This window comes from Heterodontus francisci, chromosome 15, assembly GCF_036365525.1.
Source record: "Heterodontus francisci isolate sHetFra1 chromosome 15, sHetFra1.hap1, whole genome shotgun sequence".
Taxonomy (NCBI): Eukaryota; Metazoa; Chordata; class Chondrichthyes; order Heterodontiformes; family Heterodontidae; genus Heterodontus; species Heterodontus francisci.
In genome coordinates, this window is record NC_090385.1 from 33,872,141 (window position 1) to 33,893,129 (window position 20,989).

The 20,989-nt window shown below is 43.5% G+C and overlaps 1 protein-coding gene across 9 annotated transcripts in view; it reads left to right on the forward strand.

Moving 5' to 3' along the window:
• The window catches only part of LOC137377583 (glutamate receptor 3-like), a 415,021-nt gene that overhangs the window by 257,449 nt on the left and 136,583 nt on the right, over positions 1 to 20,989 (forward strand). For all 9 annotated transcript variants that reach the window (XM_068047365.1, XM_068047356.1, XM_068047357.1 and 6 more), the window contains exon 9: positions 19,462 to 19,569. In XM_068047365.1, coding sequence (XP_067903466.1) covers positions 19,462 to 19,569 — 108 coding nt within the window. The remainder of the gene's footprint in view (positions 1 to 19,461; positions 19,570 to 20,989) is intronic.

The window sequence follows — 20,989 nt, forward strand, 5'->3', positions numbered from 1 at the left end:
AGGTGATCCTCCTCGAGGAGTTCAAAAACTCGCTTCCCCTTTCCATTAAACCCACATGGAGGAACAAAAGGTTTTAAGAGTCAGGCAGTTAGCAACCCTGGTTGATGATTATGAACTTGTCCACAAGCCCTTGCCCCAAGGGAAGCCCTTCCCTAGTCAGCTCTAAAAACCTGAAAGGGAGTGTGATAGGAGGATGAACAGCCAGCCATAGGTGAGAATGGAAAGTTGGAAACACAGAGGGCCCTCCTCAGACCAAAAAGGAAGGTGCTGAGAATAGGGAGTGCTACCTGAAAGCCTGTGTGTTTCCATTGCAACAAGGCAGGTCACCTTTGAGCTGACTGCTGGAAGTTATGGAAACCCATAGGTTTAGTCGGGGTACACCAGACCAGTGCAGGAAAAGAGGCCCTGATGGAGAGCACAGCAGACCAGACTTTGGCTTTAACTGCAGCAGTAAAACACAGTAAACTTGCTGCTGAGAGTGTGGGAAAACTTAACAAAATCTGTGAGAAATACCAGGATTTTGTGTCCAGAGGAAAAGTGACCCCATACTCCTCGAGTGAAGCAAGCAAGCCCATAATCATACTTGGGGAGAAAGGGCATGACCTTTCCCCCAGTGAGTGCACTCAGTGTATTAGTGAACAGTATCAAGGGAAGGTATGTGCCAAACCTTTATACCGGGTGCACCAGGAGTGCAACCTTATTTCAGGACTGGTAACCATGGGGATTGCTCCTTGGTAATAACCTGGGTGGGGTGCGAAAGTGGTAGCTTCCCCAAAGATTTTAGAGACACTGAACAAGGTCAGGGAAACAGAGCAGTTACAGGAGAAGGTCCCTGGCATTTTCCCTGACTGTGTGGTGACCCGGTCCATGGCCATACAAGCTCCGTCAGAGGAGGCTGAACTGGCACTGCAGATGGATGACCCTACTGTCTGGTTATCCGAAAGCTTCTTCGGGAATTTAGAGGAACAAAAGGATGTGTTAAGCAAGTCTTCCTTGATCGAGCCTCAGCAAGCCGACCCAGAGTTAAAAAAGTTAGCACAAACGACTCAACGGAAGCTGAAGCAGAGGGAGTTCAAGAGTGCTATTATTTAAAGAATGAAGTGCTGATGAGGAAGTGGAGAGCTCCTCACAGACCTGCGGATGAAGAGTGGCCAGTGGTCCACCAGGTAGTGATGCTGCTGAGGTACCATCGGGAAACATTGAGAATATCCCACGAAATTCCAATGGCTGGACAGTATCCATGAAGCCCAAGCCCACTTAAGACAGCATTTTTACTGGCAACAACTTCACAAGGATGTGGTAGAGTTCTGTAAGTCTTGCCACACAGAGTCATAGAGTTATACAGCACAGAAACAGGCCCTTTGGCCCATCGTGTCTGTGCCAGCCATCAAGCACCTAACTATTCTAGTCCCATTTTCCAGCACTTGGCCCGTAGCCTTGTATGCCATGGCGTTTCAAGTGCTCATCTAAGTCCTGCCTCTACCACCCCTTCAGGCAGTGTATTCCAGATTCCAACCACCCTCTGGGTGAAAAATATTTTCCTCAAATCCTCTCTAAACCTCCTGCCCCTTACCTTAAATCAATGCCCCCTGGTTATTGACCCCTCCGCTAAGGGAAAAGGTCTCTTCTTATCTAACCTATCAATGCCCCTCATAATTTTGTATATTTCAATCATGTCCCCCCTCATCCTTCTCTGTTCTAAGGAAAACAACCCTAGCCTTTTCAGTCTGTCTTCATAGCTGAAATGCTCCAGCCCAGGCATGTGCCAGTTTGTGGAGAAGCCCCAAACTGGAATAAAACCTGTGCCTCTAATTCCATACCGGCTTTTGGGGAACATTCAGCAGAGTGGGGTTGAAGACAGACAAGTCCCCAGGGCCTGATGGCCTACATCTTAGGGTCTTAAAGGAAGTGTCAGTGGAGAAAGTGGATCCATTGGTTATAATATTCCAAAATTCTCTGGATACGGGAAAGGTTCCAGTGGATTGGAAAAAAGCTAATATAACACCCTTATTCAAAAAGGGAGAGAGGCAGAAAGTAGGAAACTATAGACCTGTTAGTTTAACATCTGTCGTTGGGAAATTGTTAGAATCCATTATTAAGGAAGTAATAACAGGACATTTAGAAAGTCAAAGCGCAATCCATCAGAATCAGCATGGTTTTACGAAGGGTAAATTGTGTTTGACTAATTTGCTAGAGTTCTTTGAAGCTGTAACAAGCAAAGTGGATAATGGGGATCCTGTAGATGTAGTATATCTGGACTTCCAGAAGGCATTTGATAAGGTGCAGCACAAAAGGTTAATACACAAGGTAAGATCACATGGATGAGGGGCAATTTATTAGCTTGGATAGAGGATTGGCTAACCAACAGAAAACAGAGAGTCGGGATAAATGGGTCTTTTTCTGGTTGGCAAGATGTAACTAGTGGGGTGCTGCAGGGTTCAGTCCTCGAGCCCCAACTATTTACAATCTATATAAATGACTTGGATGCAGGGATAGGAGGTACTATAGCCAAATTTGCAGATGACACTAACGGTGGGACAGTTAGTTGCAATAAAGAAATAAGAAATCTACAAATGGATATGGATAGGTTAGATAAATGGGCCAAAATTTGGCAGATGGATTTCAACGTGGATAAGTGTGAGGTTATCCATTTTTGTCGGAAGAATAGAAAGGCAAATTATTATCTAAATGGAGAGAAACTTCAGAGTGCTTCGGTGCAGAGGGATCTGGGTGTCCTCGTGCATGAATCGCAGAAAACTAGTTTGCCGGTACAGCAGGTGATAAGGAAGGCAAAAGGAATTTTGGCATTTATTGCTAAAGGAATAGAGTATAAAAGTAGGGAAGTGTTGCTGCAACTGTACAAGGCATTGGTGAGACCACATCTGGAGTATTGTGTACCGTTTTGGTCCCCTTACTTGAGAAAGGATGTAGTTGCATTGGAGGCAGTTCAGAGGAGGTTCACTAGATTGATGCCAGAGATGGGGGGCTTGTCTTATGAAGAGAGATTGAGCAGTTCAGGCCTTTACTCTCTGGAGTTTAGAAGAATGAAAGCAGATCTATTTGAGGTATATAAGATGATTAAGGGGATTGACAAAGTAGATATAGAGAGGATGTTTCCTCTTGTGGGGCAATCTAGAACGAGAAGTCATAGTTTTAGGATAAGGGGTAGCAGATTTAAAACAGAGATGAGGAGAAATTACTTCTCTCAAAGGGTCGTGAATCTGTGGAATTCACTACCCCAGAGTGCGGTGGATGCAGGGACATTGGGTAAATTTAAGGAGGAGATAGACAGATTTTTAATTAGTAATGGGTTGAAGGTTATGGAGAACGGGCAGGAAAGTGGAGTTGGGGCCAAGATGAGATCAGCCATGACAGTATTGAATGGCGGAGCAGGCTCGAGGGGCTAAATTGCCTCCTCCTGCTTCACTCGAAATTGGCTGTCTACCAAGATCCAGTTGGATCAGGGCCCGAAGTTTCTATCCAGTATGTTTCAATAGGTTGTCGGTAATCTGGGCGTAACCCAGCTAAAGTCCTCAGTCTACCACCCACAGTCACAAGGTGCTTTGGAATGGTACCACCAGACCCTAAAAACAATGATCAGGCATACTGCTATGAGTACCCCCATGGCTGGAAGAAAGAGCTGGGATTTCTTCTGTTTACCACCAGCAGGGATAGGCACTGACATGTTGCATTACGGACATTTGACAAAATAATTGACTCAGCCACGGACATGGGGGCAATTAATTGCAGACGGCACAAAGATTGTCCGTGTGATAGATAGTGAGGAGGACAGCTGTAGGCTGCAAGAAGATATTGATGGTCTGGTCAGATGGGCAGAAAAGTGACAAATGGAATTCAACCCAGAGAAGTGTGAGGCAATGCATATGGGGAGATCAAACAAGGTAAAGTAATACACGATTAATGGGAAATTTCTGTTACGACCAGGCAAGAAAGTTATCTAGGGGTCTGTTATTATCTTCACCTGGTCTTATTGTAACAGGGTTTAATTTTAAACACACTGTGTTTTGAGCCCCTTTTGTGAATTCTTGTTCACAGCTTTCCAATTATAAGACAAAGAAATGAGCACAAACAGGCTTTCTTTGGTTCAAAGAAGAAAAGTTAAATTTATTAAACTTACTTAAACTGTAATACGGTTCACGCCTACGGATATATGACGTGCCCATGCTAGCATGCACACCCGATTTACGCATGCAGATGGGGACAGAAAAGAGAAGAAAAGATAAAGTGGAACAGTTTGAGGCAATATCTTGTTACTGTGCTTCGATAACGGTATAGTCCTTTTGTAGGGAATTCTTGGGTTTCGTTGGGGCCCAGTATTCTGCTTAAACCTTGTTCACGTAGTAAACATTTCTCTCTTTGAGGTTCACGTGTCTCACAAGATTCAGTTCCCTGAGAGATGAGCAGGCAGACAGGAGAGGAGGTAATTCTTGCTTCAGTTCCAGGAGCACACGGAGTTCTCAGTTCAAATTCTGTTTTTCCAGTTGAAAACTCCCCTAGTTGGCCAGTCACATGACTGACTGGTTTGGCCAGGTCTCTTCTGTGTATTGGGGCAGGGACTGGTTCCTTTGTTTCATACTGGCTGGCACTATGCAAATGTCCTTCCAGCCAGGGGCTTGCAGTTTTAAGTTTTAATGTTCATGTGGCGAAATGATGTGTGCCGCAGTCTTGGCGGGGGTGGGGGGTGGGGGGGGTGGTGGTTTGCTTGACAATACTGAGAAGTGTAGAGGAAGTGAGGGACCTTGGAGTGAATGTCCACAGATCCCTGAAGGTAGCAGAACAGGCCGATAACGTGGTTAAGAAGGCATATGGAATCCTGTCCTTTATTAGCCGAGGTGTAGAATGTAAGAGCAGGGAGGTTATGCTGGAACTGTATAACTCATTAATTAGGCCACAACTTGAGTACTGTGTGCAGTTCTGGTCATCTCATTACAGAAAGTATGTAATTGCACTAGAGATGGTACAGAGGAGATTTGGGAGGATGTTGCCGGAACTGGAAAAATGTAGCTATGAGGAAAGATTGGATAGGCTGGGTTTGTTCTCCTTGGAACAGAGAAGGCTGAGGGGAGATATGATTGCAATGTACAAAATTTTGAGGGGCCTGGATAGCGTGGAGGTGAAGGGCCTATTTACCTTAGGAGAGAGGTCAGTGACGAGGGGGCATAGATTTAAACTGATTGGCAGAATAATTAGAGGGGAGTTGAGGTAAAACTTTTTCACCCAGAGGGTGGTGGGGGTCTGGAACTCACAGCCTGAAAGGGTAGTTGAGGCAGAAACCTTCAACTCATTCAAAAGGAGTCTGGATATGCACCTCAAGTGCTGTAATCTTCAGAGCTACGGACCAAATCCTGGGATTAGAATGTGCGGATCATTTTTTGGCCGGCACAGACATGATGGGCCAAGTGGCCTCTTTCTGTGCCTTACAATTTCTATGATTCTATGATTTCTATGATTATAAAGTCTACGGCCAATTTAATGCCCTCAAAACATAGTCTGATTTAAAACACATTTCTCCCTATCAATAAAGTAGCTAAACATACAAACATCAATGGAGAGCAGCACAACTGTATTAGCAAGCTAGCTATCAAGCAAAATAGTATGCAATGCCAATGCAAATTACTTTGTTGACAGAATAGAGCTAGTTACACCATGTCACGGGGTGGTAGATGGACCTTATTGGATGAGCTCTGTGGATTCACACTGTGTCAGGAGTGAAAATTGATCTAGTAAATCATAAAACTCAAGGAGAGGATTGTTATTGTGGTTATTGAGGTGAGGCAGTAGAAAAATCTGCAATAGGATGATGGACCATTTCTCACACTGCTGTTGTCACAAGACAATTTAACACATGGTCAATGTTTGTGCAACGTCTCCACCTGCTTGGAATATGTGTCTGAAGACAGGGCAACCAACAAAAGGGCAGTGATCTCCAAATTAGGAGAATTTTATAAGATGGAGCAGATAATACCTCAGAAGGTTCATGGAAAACAGAAAAGCAGAGTGGGACAGAGAGATTATTGGTAGGAAGCCAAGACTAGTTTATTCATCTTGACAGGCTTTTAAATTAGTTGCCAGATTCTAAAATACGGAAGCAACAGAATCTCTCATGGACAAAATGTCATTTGCTCACCAAAGCTAGTGACAAAATTAGATTAACACAATTACAATTAAAGAGCACCCTTCAATTCCTCCAATAAAACAATTCTCTTAAATTCACTTAAGTCAGTATCTCAGTCTATCACTGTTGATTCCGATTCAGCTCTGACAAGATAATTATTAACAAAAAGTCTTTCTGCAAAATGTTGAGCAGTTGTTACTACATGTATTATTTAACTACAAATGTTTAGTCACTATCTGTAAGATTGTACTCCAGACTAACCAATTTATGTCCAAGCCACTCTTGGGGCAGCACAGTGGCGCAGTGGTTAGCACCGCAGCCTCACAGCTCCAGCGACCCGGGTTCAATTCTGGGTACTGCCTGTGTGGAGTTTGCAAGTTCTCCCTGTGTCTGCGTGGGTTTCCTCCGGGTGCTCCGGTTTCCTCCCACATGCCAAAAGACTTGCAGGTTGATAGGTAAATTGGCCATTATAAAAATTGCCCCTAGTATAGGTAGGTGGTAGGGAAATATAGGGACAGGTGGGGATGTGGTAGGAATATGGAATTAGTGTAGGATTAGTATAAATGGGTGGTTGATGGTCGGCACAGACTCGGTGGGCCGAAGGGCCTGTTTCAGTGCTGTATCTCTAAAACTAAAACTAAAACTTACCTGTTCGCAAAAGTGCACTTATATCACAGAGACATGGTTGAAGGAAAGGGAGGACTGGCAGCTCAGTATTCCAGGATATAGAATCTTCAGGTGTGATGGCGGGGTGAGGGGGGGTGTAAAAGAGGAGGTGGCATTGCACTATTGATCAATGAGTCAATTACTGCAGTAAGGAGGGATGATATCTTAGAAGGTTTCTCAAATGAGGCCATATGGGTGGAACTTAAAAACAAAAAGGGGGCAATCACTTGACTCGGAGTTTACTACAGGCCTCCAAATAGGCAGGGAGAGATAGAGGAGAAAAGATTTTGGCAAATCTCAGAGAGATGTAAAAATAATAGGGTAATGATAATAGGGGATTTCAACTTCCCCAATATTAAATGGGATAGTCTTAGTGAAAAAGGACGAAAGGGGGCAGAATTCTTAAAGTGCATACAGGAGAGCTTTTTGAGCCAGCACGTAAAGTCTGACAAGAGAAGGGGTGGTACTGGACCTAATCTTAGGGAATGAAGCCGGACAAGTGGTAGAATTGTCAGTGGGGGAGCAATTCGGGGATAGTGACCATAACTCTGTTAGATTTAAGGTAATTATGGGAAAAGGACAAAGATGGACCAGAAAGAAAGGTACTGAATTGGGGGAAGGCCGATTTCAATATGATAAAACAGGATCTGGCCAAATTGGACTGGGAGCAGCTACTTGTAGGAAAGTCTACATCAGACCAGTGGGAGTCATTCAAAAAGGAAATAGTGGGAGTTCAGGACCAACATGTTCCCGTAAAGGTGAAGGGTATGGCCAACAAGTCCAGGAAACCCTGGATGTCAAGGGACATAAAGGATTGGATAAGGAAAAAAAAGTAGGCTTATGGCAGATTCAGGGGTCTGAAAACAGCAGAGGCCCTAGAGGAGTATAGAAAGTGTAGGGGGGTACTTAAAAAAGTAATTAGGAGAGCGAAGAGGGGGCATGAAAAAACACTGGTGGGCAAGATAAAGGAAAATCCCAAGGCGTTTTATAAGTATATTAAGGGCAAGAGGATAACCAGGGAAAGAGTAGAGCCCATTAGGAACCAAAGTGGCAATCTGTGTGTGTGGATCCGGAGGACGTAGGTGAGATTCTAAATGATTACTTTTCATCTGTGTTCACTTTGGAGAAGGACGATGTAGGTGTAGAGATCAGGGAGTGGGATTGTGATATACTCGAACAAATTAGCATTGAAAGGGAGAAAGTATTAGTGGTTTTAGTGAGCTTAATAGTGGATAAATCCCCAGGGCCAGATGAGTTGTATCCCATGCTGTTATGTGAGGCAAGGGAGGAGATAGCAGGCGCTCTGACACAAATTTTCAAATCCTCTCTGGCCACAGGAGATGTGCCAGAGGACTGGAGGACAGCGAATGTGGTGCCATTATTCAAGAAGGGTAGCAGGGGTAAACTAGGTAATTACAGGTCAGTGAGTCTAACATCAGCGGTAGGGAAACTATTGGAAAAATTTCTGAGGGACAGGATTAATCTCCAGTTGGAGAGGCAGGGATTAATCAGGGATAGTGTGCATGGCTTTGTCAGGAGAAGATCATGTCTAACAAACTTGATTGATTTTTTCGAGGTGACTAGATGTGTAGATGAGGGTAAAGCAGTTGATGTAGTCTACATGGACTTCAGTAAGGCTTTTGATAAGGTCCCACATGGGAGATTAGTTAAGAAGGTAAGAGTCCATGGGATCCAGGGAAATTTGGCAAAGTGCATCCAAAATTGGCTGAGTGGCAGGAGGCAGAGGGTGATGATCAAGGGTTTTTTTTGCGATTGGAAGCCTGTGCCAGTGGTGTACCGCAGGGATCGGTGCTGGGACGCTTGCTGTTTGTAGTGTACATTAATGATTTAGACATGAATATAGGAGGTATGATCAGTAAGTTCGCAGATGACACGAAAATTGATGGTGTCGTAAATTGTGAGGAGGAAAGCCTTAGATTACAGAACAATATGTATGGGCTGGTAAGATGGGCAGAGCAGTGGCAAATGGAATTTAATCCTGAGAAGTATCAGGTGATGCACTTTGGGCGGATTAACAAGGCGAGGGAATATACAGTGGGTGGTAGGACCCTAGGAAGTACAGAGGGAGCTTGGTGTACTTGACAATAGATCACTGAAGGCAGCAGCACAGGAAGATAAGGTGGTTAGGAAGGCATATGGGATACTTGCTTTTATTAGCCGAGCAGGGAGGTTATGATGGAGCTGTATAAAACGCTAGTTAGGCCACAGCTGAAGTATTGTGTACAGTTCTGGTCACCACACTATAGGAAGGATGTGATTGCGCTGGAAAGGGTGCAGAGGAGATTCACCAGGATGTTGCCTGGGCTGGAGCATTTCAGCTTTGAAGACAGACTGGATAGGCTAGGGTTGTTTTCCTTAGAGCAGAGAAGGCTGATGGGTGGGTATTTGAGGAATTTGTTTTTCATCCAGAGGGTGGTTGGAATCTGGAACACACTGCCTAAAGGGGGGTAGAGGCAGGAACCCTCACAACATTTAAGAAGTATTTAGATGAGCACTTGAAATGCCATACCATACAAGGCTACGGACCAAGTGCTGGAAAATGGGTTTAGAATAGAGAGGTGCTTGATGGCTGGCACGGAAACGATTGGCCGAAGGGCCTGTTTCTGCTGTATTACTCTATGACTTTATATGATACAAACAACTTTCAAATGACACATTATCTTCCCTCAGACTGGATAGTAAATGATGCACGTTGCAGTTACTGATTTTTGACATACTTGTAAAACTTGCTCTTAAATCCAATTCACAGCAAAAAAAAAGTTAATGACTGTTTATAACATGGTCATTGAAACATAATCAATGACTTTGTCTTCCCCGACAGTTTTTTTAAGGAATCATAGATTAAGGTTTATTCAAGCTATCTGTTACATTGTATTTACTAACGATTGTATATGGGTCAGCAGCATCCTGTTTTCACAAATATCACTCAGCCCATTACACCACACTCTTGTGTTCATGAGGAACTGACAGTACTGGCTTCTGGATATTCCTTGAATTTTCTTGCCTGTTTTCCCCTCATACAAGTTCTGGAACAATGTGATTCCAAATGGATAGCAGTGGAATTGTGACATTATATAGAAATAAAAGTGCAGTAGCTGTCAACATGTCACTGAGCTTGTGTCCCAAGTGAAAGTAATGCATGCCACAGTGTAGAAATCAAGACATTCTCAAAGGGACTTTTGCCATTTTAAAATGAGATTACATAACACAAGCCTTTAAACTGGTGTTTTCAAGTAACCTAGCTGCTAAATTATTTTAAAACACAAGGTTAAAGGCTTGGTGCAGAGGTGTACAACCTTTTTGCACAAGGGACCACATTACACTTTTTGTCTTACATAGGACGCCGGTGAGACAATTTTGGAAAGGTAAAGGCATTAAAAATTTATCTTACTGTTAATCAAAAGAACAACGAATGTGCATTTTGTTAAGAAGCTTTAAATGAGAAGACTAACTTATTGACTTACTTTCTCGTCACTATGTTGGACACTGCTTTAGTGAGATATCTGGCATTTTTTTGCTTCCAAAAGTAGTCAATGTCTGCCCACACACTTGTGTAGTGATGTGGAGTATTCTAGATAGATGTCTATCTGTCAGGAGTGACCTTGATTGCGCTCTCCCCCTCCTTTCTCTCTGTGTCTGTCTGTCTCTCTCTCTCTCTGTCTCTCTCCCCCGCCTTCTCTCTGTTGTCCCCTTTCTCTGCAATTGTCCCCCACCCCATGTCATCCCTGTGCTCTGTCTCTCCCTCTGTCTCTCTGCCTCCCCACCATTCTCTGTCCCCCACCTCTCTCTCTCTGTACCTCCACTCTCTGTCTTCCTCTTTCTCTCTCTGTACCACCCCCCCCCCCAGTCTCTCTCTCTCTGTCCCCTAATTTCTCTCTGTACCCCCATCTCTCTCCCTGTACCCCCATCTCTCTCTCTCTCGGTACCCCCCATTCTCACTCTCTGTAACCTCCCCACCCCCACTCTCTCTCCTCCACACTCTCTCCCTCTGTACCCTAACACTCTCTCTCTGGACCCCCCACTCTCTGTAAACCCCCCTCTCTCTCTCTCTCTGTACCCCCCCCCCCCGCACTGTCTCTCCTACTCTCTCTCTCCCACACACTCTCTCTGTACCCCCCACTCTCTGTACCCCCCAGACTCTTCCTGTCCCCACCTCTTCTCTCTGTACCCTCCCCCCACTTTCACTCTTTCCCACTCTGTACACCCCCCATACTCTCTCTCTCCACACACCCTCTCTTTGCCCCCCCCCACCCTTTCTCTCTACCACCCACTCTCTCCCCCTTTCCACTTTTCTCTCACCATTGCTGAGAGCGGGAACAGTGCTTTTGAAATTCGGACAGCTTTGTGGTTTTCCGGCATAATTTTTTCAAAAATCTGAACCCGCCGTAAATCCCCGAATCTGTCCGAAGTTCAAGGGCTGTTCTGCTTCAACACCTGTCAGCTGTGAAACTGGCACCTGCAATTTTTTTTAAAGCCAGTCTGAAGAAGCCAATGGGAAATTTCTCATCCATGAAATTACCAGTCACGGAACCCAAGTTGTTTACCATGGACACTGGTGTCCATGTACAGACAGGGTGCCGACCCCTGGCTACCAGGGACTCACCGAATGAGCCATTGGATTCCCTTTGAATTAGTTTATGGACACAATGTGAGAGCTCCTCTTAAACTAATCAAGGAGAGGTTTTTAGGACACATGGATGAACCTTCCAATTCCAGAAAGAAGGAAATCATCCACATTGCTGCCTCCAAGAGAACCACTGAATCAGCCATCCACATCTTCAAACTGGAAGCCAAAGAACCACCAAATCTGCTGTCCACATCTTCAAACTGGAAGGCTCAGGAAAGGAATATTGCACAACCACCGAATTCAGCCTGAAGTCAGCCGAGTCACCAACCTCCACAGACTGTATACCCCTTTTATTTATCTGGACTCTAATTCAACCAATCTATCCTCCTCCACTTTGCAACCTATTTATGTGTATGTGTGTTTGTGTGTGTGTAGCATATTTTATTATTTTATCTAGATCAGTTTAAATACAATAAAGCTAACCTCCTTCTTTGCTAAATTTGAGAAAACCTGTCCGATTGGCTCTTTTTATAATCATGGTGCATAGACAGTTAAATACTCACTGAATTGGGAAGTATATTCACTTAAAAAGAAATAAACATGTTGTGGTCAAACAAGGCTCAGGAAAAGAGGGGAGCCCTTCGACCTCTCCTCACCTGATCATTACAGATGTTAATTTGAGATTGGAGACATTTGGCCCAGAGCCAGCATAGATTAACAAGCACAGAGGTGATGGATGAACAGGACTTGGTGTGGGATAGGATACTGGCACAGAGTTTTATAAGAGCTGAATTTCATGGAGGTTAGAGGATAGGAAGTCAACTGGGGTGTCATTGGAATAGTCAAGTTTGAAGGTGTCGAAGGCAAGGTGAGGGTTTTTGGAGCAGATGGGTTTAGGCGGAGGTGGAATCAGGTGACCTTGTCGAGGTGGAAGTAGACAATACTTGTGATCAAGAGGATATGTGGTCAGAAGCTCAAGTCAGGATCAAATAGTGTACCGCAGTTACGAACAATCTGTTCAACCTGAATCAGTGACAAAGGTATGAAATTTGTAGTGGGGTCCAAAGACAATGGCTTCTGAAGTTGCAGCTCATCCAAGACTGGATTACAGACAAGCACACTGGAAACACTGAGGCAGTGCAGGTGTCCAAGGCAGTGGTGGAGGGGTAGAACTGGCTATTGTCAACACACATGTGGAAGCTTATCCTATGTTTTTGGATGATGTCACCATCATATAGAAAGAGGAAGGCCCCAAGGATATATAACACGTTTCACATGCTGAAGATGTGCCAAAGTGGTTCACATTCAATGAAGCACTTTTGAAGTGTTGTCACTGTTGTCATTTAAGGAAATGCACACAGCAAGATTCCACAAACAACAATGAGATAATTGACCTAATAATCTGTTTCTATAGTGTTGGTCATGGGATAAATGTTGTCCAGACCATCTGGAGAACTGCACTGCTCTTCTTCATATACTGCCATGCAATCTTTCACAGTCACCTGAAGGTGGGATCTCAATTTAACATCTTATCTGAAAAGCATCACTCCCTCAGTACTGGATTCTGGTATAATTGGAGCTTTCAAGACTGAGATCAATAGATTTTTCTTAGGTAAGGATATCAAAGGATATGGAGTTAAGGCAGGTAAATGGAGTTAGGTACAGATCATCCATGATCTAATTGAATGGTGGAACAGGCTGGTCTATTCCTGTTCCTATGTTCCTACTACACTGAAGTGTCAGCCTAGATTATGTGCTCAACACACTGGAGTGAGACTTGGAGATCACCACCTTTGAATTAGAGGCAAGAATGCTACCAACTGAACCAAGACTGACACCATTGGGTAAAACAGGGAAGTCGAGTTGGTTTTAGTCTCATAGGAATTTCTCTACAGTCCCGGCTGACAAGCTGACAGATGCATAGCCCAGACACTGCAGCATCACAAGTTATTGTAGAGTGTAATCACAGCAGACAAGTTTAAATCGGCAATTTCCATTATAATTGTGGACAAAGAAGTTCATAATGGTGACAACAGGAATTAAGGCTTTGTAGACAGGGGTTAGAATTTTACCAACCCTTTGGAAATGGGCTGGGAATTGGGAAGGATGGTAAAATGGCAATGGAAGGTGTCAGAAGGGAAGCCAATTAATCTGATTAATTGGCCTGTTGACTGCCATTTTACCAAGCCACTGGGATTTTACAAGCCTCGGAATGGACCCCTGCTGTATGGTGAGTCCACCTGCTGCATCGAGGCAGCCTCCCACCAGCTTCTGGGGGGGCCTTCCTTTCCAGAGGCACCATGGCCCATGGAGGGGCCCACAAGCGGCAATGGCTGCCTCTGCAGCTCTGATGCCGCCGCTGGAGGGTTCACCCTCTGATCTGCAGGACCTGCCTGCTTGGCCCCGGTGTATCCACAACTCACTTACCGGTCCTTCAATGACTTCTCAACATGGAGGTGCCCTCTCCCTCTCCCTGCAGCCTCAGCAGCAGCCACCTCTAACTATGGCACTGTCAAGGCTGCAGAGGTGCCAGCCCTCTGATTGGGCTAGCAGCGTAGAGAGGCAGGCCGCCGTCCGTAATTGGCCCTGTGTAAAATCGCCCCCAAGGTCCCACCATCCATCCACATGGGCTTTGGAGCTGTTTTTGGTCCTGATGTCAGGGCACACAGCGTGCCAGTAAAATTCCGGGCCAGCCAGGGACTGTGAAGATATAAAATCTTTAATTCATTATAGACAGTGGCCTGGAGTTTCCATTCAGTTGCACTGCTTCAGTGCAATTCCCCCAAAATTGGCCAAACCAGTGTGAAAGACTGAGGAATTTCAAGTGCAAGTTAACTCCAGCATTTGCGCTGGAAGGCGGCCCTGCCCACAACACTGGCCCCCAAATTGAATTAATCACCTTGACAGGTTTATGCTAATTGCACCCATTTGCAGGCCTTCCAGGAGGCCTTTAAAATTAAACTGAGCTTTTTAGATGCAAAGGCACTAATAGGCACCTTTTAAAAGTTTTTAAATTTGAAAGAATAATTTAGCAAAGAAACTGATTCGTGCACACTAATAAAACTGGTAAATGGTTCTGAATAGTTTGTTAAAGTCATTTTTAGTTATTTAAAATCAGGTTACTCACAGGTGGTAGACTAGGCACTCTGATTATAATGCTTATTTTTTGGGGTTTTACACATTTCAACTTTATTAATAAAATTCAAAGGTTTACCACCCTTAAATATATCAAGCAATGTATTTTAAAGTAAAAAAAGGACATTCTAAAGTGCTGCCCAATTACAATGGTTCATGGAAGATCTTATGTTTGGCAGAATGAAAATGAGTTTGAGTGGAAACTTAAACGAAAAAATTCAATTTGGAAAATAACACAATTTTGGGCGCAATTTGCACCTGGATTGCCAGTTACGTGCAGAGTGGAAACTCTACCCCGGTGAGGATATTGTATAAATTAAAAGCTTTTCCATATATTTTTGAGACTTCTATGTCATGATGGCATGGAAACCTATCAAACAAATCAGCCTAAATCAGTCAGCAAGATCCCACGTACAACAACAAAAATAAATGCCTGGATAATCTGTTTCTGTGATGTTAGCTGAGAGATAAATATTGGCTAGAGCACCAGGATATCTTTCCTACTGTGGGATTTTTTACATTCACTGAGAGGGGCTCAGTTTAATGTCTCGTACAAACGATGGCATCTCCAACAGAGATGCTGGTTGTTAAGGGCAGGAAATAGGCCAGTTCTTCTCCTGAGCCAGACACCCAGTTAGGCTGGAATTTTTTAACAGACCCAGGAGGATCTAGAGTAGACCCACTAAAAAAAAGTGAAAAAGAAATTCTGTCTCTTGCTTGAGTGACCTTTCAGGACCACTCATTAGACACTCAATGTCTGGTCCAAGTGGGCTGAAAGTTTGTAATCGGCATTGAACCCCTGTTCGCATATTTAAGGAGCTTTATATTTGTTTCAGGAGGACGGGTTGCTCACCCATTTAGAGGCCACCTGAAAATTGTAATAAAAGAGTGTCAATGGGCCAGCCAAGGTGCCTCTGTCCCCAATTTTCAACTACCAGCTGTCCGTTTATCAGGCAAAAAGTTGGTGGCCTGTCATTGATAATTGCCCCTTTGGAGTCTCATGCTCAGCTGAAGAAGAACAAGATGTCAAGGATACAAACAGTCTGATGCAGTGACCAGGGAAGGGATAAAATCAATGGCAAGGGAGTAAATTTATGGCAGGGGCCAAAGATAATGGCTATGGTCTTCCCAGTAGAGCTGGAGAATGTTAAGACTAATCCAAGATTGGATGTCAAACAAGAATTCTGGTAATACAAGGATAGTGGAGGGGTCAATAAAGTTTGTAGAGAGGTGAGTTGGTTGCTATTGACATATTTGTGAAAGCTGACCATGTAGCAGTGGATGAAGTTGTCAAGGGGCACCATGTAGCTTCAGAAAGGGACGGAGCCAAAGACAGATCATTAGCGGCTCCAGAGGTGATGGTACCAAGGTGAGAAAAGGAGCCATGCACTGGAAACTGGGCAGGTAGGTGATTCCCAACCCTCCTGTTCCAGTGTCCTTGGTGCAACTGAAGGCATCCAAAGAACCTGCTGTTTGCTCTCATGGCTGACCCTTCACATCAAAGAGTCTAAGGGACCAGGACGCAAGGCAAGGGAGGCCTGATATGGTAATGAAACTCGGCTCTAATTCTCCACCATCTCTCTCGACACTTCCACTGCTTCTGCATTGTCAGACTGTTTGTACAACATTCAGTCTTGGATAAACCACGGTTTCCTCCAGTCAAACATTGGGAAGACCAAAGCCATCACCTTTACCTCCTGCCAAAAATTCTGTACCATTGCCATTAATTTCATCTCCTTCCTCGGCTACTGTCTCAGGCTGAATCAGGCTTTTTGAAACCTCAGCAACCTGCTTGACCCTGAGCTACACTTCCAAACTTGTCCTCTCCATCACAAAGGCCACCTACAAATAATTCCATAACATTGCCAACCTCCATGCCCCCTCCTTTGCCCATCTACTGCTGGAATGCCCATTCACACTTTTGTCACCTCTCAGCTTGACTGTTCTACTCTAATTCTGGCTGGTCTCCCATCCTCGATGCTCTGCAAACTTCAGCTCATCCAAAACTCTGCTGCCCACAACCTATCCCGCACCAGGTCCTGCTCATCCATCACTTGTGTCCTTGCTGGCCTACGTTGGCTGAGCTCCAATTTAAAATTCTCATCTTGTGTTTAAATTCTTTCTTGGTTTTGCCCCTTGTTATCTTTGTATCCTTCTCCAGCCCTATATATAACCCTGAATCCCCCCACCGCCCCCACCACCCAAACGCTGTGTCTTTGCAACCATGACCGCTTGTATATCTTCTTGTTGCCTCACCATTGATAGCCATGCTTTCAGCCACCAAGCTCCCACATTCTGAAACACCCTCCCTAAATCCCTTCAATTTCCACACCTCCTTTAAGAACTGCCTTAAAACCCACTCTTTGACCAAACTTTTTGTCACCCATCCTAATATCTCTTTCTTTGTATTTATTTTTATCTTCTGTTATATCTCTGTAAAGTGCCTTTGGATATTTTTCTACATTAAAAGCATAATATAGATGTAAAATTTTGTTGTTGCTGTTGTGTTTTCTTTTCCTCGTGCTTACTCAGACTTCGGACCTCAAGGCACTAACCACGCATCTGGGTCAGTTAACACTTAAACAGTGGGTTCTTTCATTGAGGGTAGTTGCATGGCAATACATTGCAAGAGAACATTTCTACATCTCTGATCTGTTTGGTAACCAGCAGCATACTGAGTATGAGACCCAGTCACATGGTATCTTACATCATTTCTTCTCCAGCAAGGCTTACTGAAAATGTAACCACACCCACTTAAAGGTGTACTGGAACAGTTGCTGTCAGATAAGAAAATATTATTTATGTATCCAACAATCAATCTAAAAAAATGCATAATTCACTGTCTTTTACAAATTTCTTTCCAATTTCTTTATTTTTCCCTCTTCTGCAATGCAACAACCCTCACCAGCATGAGAGTGTAACCTTTGACTTACTGTAAGCAATGCTACACACTGAATATATTAAAAATCTTACATCTGTGTGCACTTCCTGTTAACTATTCTTGTTACAGATATCTATGTCCACATTTATAATGGAAACTGCCAATGTAAACTGTCACACTTTAAATGCAGTCATTCAACAGTATGCCTATGCCTTACATTCTCCAGTTCTTCATCTGTACTCCAGAGAAACACCTATGCTTCAGCCAACTCTGTTTGGGCAGGATTTTCAGGGCAGCACGGTGGCACAGTGGTTAGCACTGCAGCCTCACAGCTCCAGCGACCCGGGTTCAATTCTGGGTACTGCCTGTGCAAAGTTTGCAAGTTCTCCCTATGACCGTGTGGGTTTTCGCCAGGTGCTCTGGTTTCCTCCGACAGCCAAAGACTTGCAGGTTGATAGGTAAATTGGCCATTATAAATTGCCCCTAGTATAGGTAGGTGGTAGGGGAAGGTGGGGATGTAGTAGGAATATGGCATTAGTGTAGGATTAGTATAAATGGGTGGTCGATGGTTGGCACAGACCCCGAAGGGCCTGTTTCAGTGCTGTATCTCTAAATAAATAGATGGGCGGTGGGGTAGCAAACAACATGGCAAGGAAGAGATGCCTTCCTGCCTCAGGCCAGTTGAAGCCCTTAAGGGCCTCTTCCCACCTTCACTCCAATTTTGTGGAGGAAGAAGAGGTGCACCGAGTGGAGATGGCGCCAGGGCAGGGTCTGAGGGCAATCCAAGACTCCTGGAGGGCTCCCCCGGCAGCGATGGCAGCTTCCTCTGGGAAGGCCCTACTACCCTCATCAACAACCACACCTCCCCCCCTACCCCTCCCCCACCCAGTGATTGCAACTGGCCTCAGTGACCCAGACCCCATTCACCTGTCCTGGGGTCTCCTTCTTCAGTACTGCAGGCCTCCTGCAGTACTGGCTGTGGCCACTTCTCCCAGTACTGCGGAGCAGCTGGCCTTTCAATTGGTGGCAGCTCTGGAGGTGGGAGCTTGTCCCGGCAAGGGACAGCATCTTCAACAGTGGGCTGTTAATTGGCTGCCTGCCGTTAGATTGCACTGGAGGTCTGATGGAGGGCCGAGGCTGGTTCTCCTCTGCCTTCGTGCCCGCCGCCGGGATCCCCGTCACTGGAATAAAATCCAGCTATTTGTCTCCTTCTAGAATTCTCACGTTTTTCAATTTCACTATATAATATTATAAACAATTGTATTCCATCAAAATAAGGACAGAATGCAGTCTTTAAAAAGGAGACTGAACTACATCTGTGTACGATGGTCTAATTATTTTGGCACTCTAACTCTAATTCCTTCCGACTTTTACACTTGGCCTTTAATCCCTGTGTGTGACACTGTGGGAAATTCACTATAATGGATATAGATATGATAGCTAAATATAACTCAGAGTGTTGTGTAGTAGATTAAGCAATGGTCGATCTTAATCTTAAAAAGGGGGAATTTCAAGTACTTCATTGCACTTAGTAAAACTGTACTGAATTATGAAGCAACTTAGTATGGTTGAAATATTTATTCTTAAGCATCTGATGCAAATTTTGCTCAGAAAGTGGGTCATGGAAGGTATATTTAGGCCTTCCACCCCTAAAAAGTTATTAAATTCATTGTGTGCTGTTTTAACTTATGACACTTCAGAATTCTTTGTTTTCTTGTTGGTATCCAGTAAGTTAATTTAATATTCAATAGTAAAGATGTGAGGACATATTTTAAATGTAATCAGATGATAACAGCCAATTCAAAAATAATTACCATTCTCCTCACCCTAATCTCTGAGAAACACACATTGGTGCATTTAGGTTCTCTTTGCTGTATGGGCCTGCTGTCCAGGATATATTGCCTTCATGAAATCTACGTGCAGAGGCCAAACCCTGGACAATGTGAGATGTAGAGCAGACTGTGTATATTTGCCTTCAGAACTTGTTCTACATTTCATGGACTTTTACCGCAAGTGAACTTGAACTAATAAGGTCTCAATCTCTAATGATTTTAGATTGGGTACTGGAATGAATATGAAAGACTGGTGACCATTGCTGACATGCAACAGATGAATGAATCGACTTCTGCAGAAAACAGAACAATCGTTGTCACTACAATAATGGTAAGTACAATCCTTATTTTTGATTTTTTAAATTAACTTTAAAAATTTGGTGCATTTCATGTATGTTTCACTCTCTAACTTTTACCAAAAAATTATTTTGCAGAGAGCTACACAGTAATGGAATTTCACTGACTGACTGTGAGAAGATTTTAGTGCAGACTTAAATATAAGATTTAAGCTGATTCCCAAATACAATTATATTTTGCTGATGGAGATGCTCTTCTATTCTCTAAGCAGTACATCTCAATAATTTATTACCTCCACCCCAAAAGGGGACAGAGGTACTTTAACTGGTGTTCCTGTTTGTCTATCTGTTTGCTTGTCTGTCTGTCTGCCTGCCTGGCTACCTATCTACATGCCTGTCTGTCTGCTTATAAACAATAACTCCAGAAATCCTTAATGGATTTCAACAGCACTTGATATGTAGGTTCAAGGGGACAATACCTCAAACAAGTTCAATTCGGGACAAGGTCCAATAATGTAATCCATTATTGCATGGTGACCTGTTTCACATTTTGCAACCTAATTTAATGTGGTGACTCACCATTTTATGTAAGAATGTATACTTTTAGTTTATGATAGCAAACACCTCTTAGCTGCTGCCAGCCATCATTAAGTAGCATTAGGGTGCTTTGAGCAGATTTATAAAAAAAACTAGACGTCAGCGGCAAGACCACATGTCAGTGCTAGCCCCACCAATGTCAGAGAATGTTCCTGACCACAGGTTAACACTGTTACAATACCCCATTTAATAGAATCATTCTTTCAGATGTAGATCTCAAAATGCAGTCTTGTAAGTTATTAAAGGTTGCTAAAGTATATAAGATGGCTTCAGAATATCATCAACGACTTAACCATTGGCCACATTCCTTCCTCAGATGTAATGATGACCATTTTGAGTTGCATTTTTAATACAATAAGATGAGAATTCTTATGTGCAGCAATATTGTTAACAGTCTAGTAAATATTTGCTCCATTCTAAGAAAATGCATTCACATCACTAGAAATATCAGACAGATATAATATTCATGATCACACTTACAATGTTGCTACATATAGCAAGCAGAAAAATTTCACCGTTGTTATCATGTTGAGGATCAATGTTGCTCAAAAGATCAATTCTATAGCTATTCTGTTTCTTCCTAATGTTTTCTGGCATAGAATGAAATGACAATTTAGATTCAGAAATTCATTCATAAAATTTTTCTCCAACAATGTTTGGTTTAGCTCCTTAAAATTCCTTTCTGTGAATCCAGCAAAAAAAGGGTGAAGAAAATAGGGAAAAGATACTTTGAAGCCCGTTATGTTCACACTCACATTTCAGGATTATAATCTTTATATAAAATGTTAAAAGTTTCAATTTTAATATAATTGTGATAAGTTATAATAGCAATTTATTTTCCTTTCATCGCTATCATTC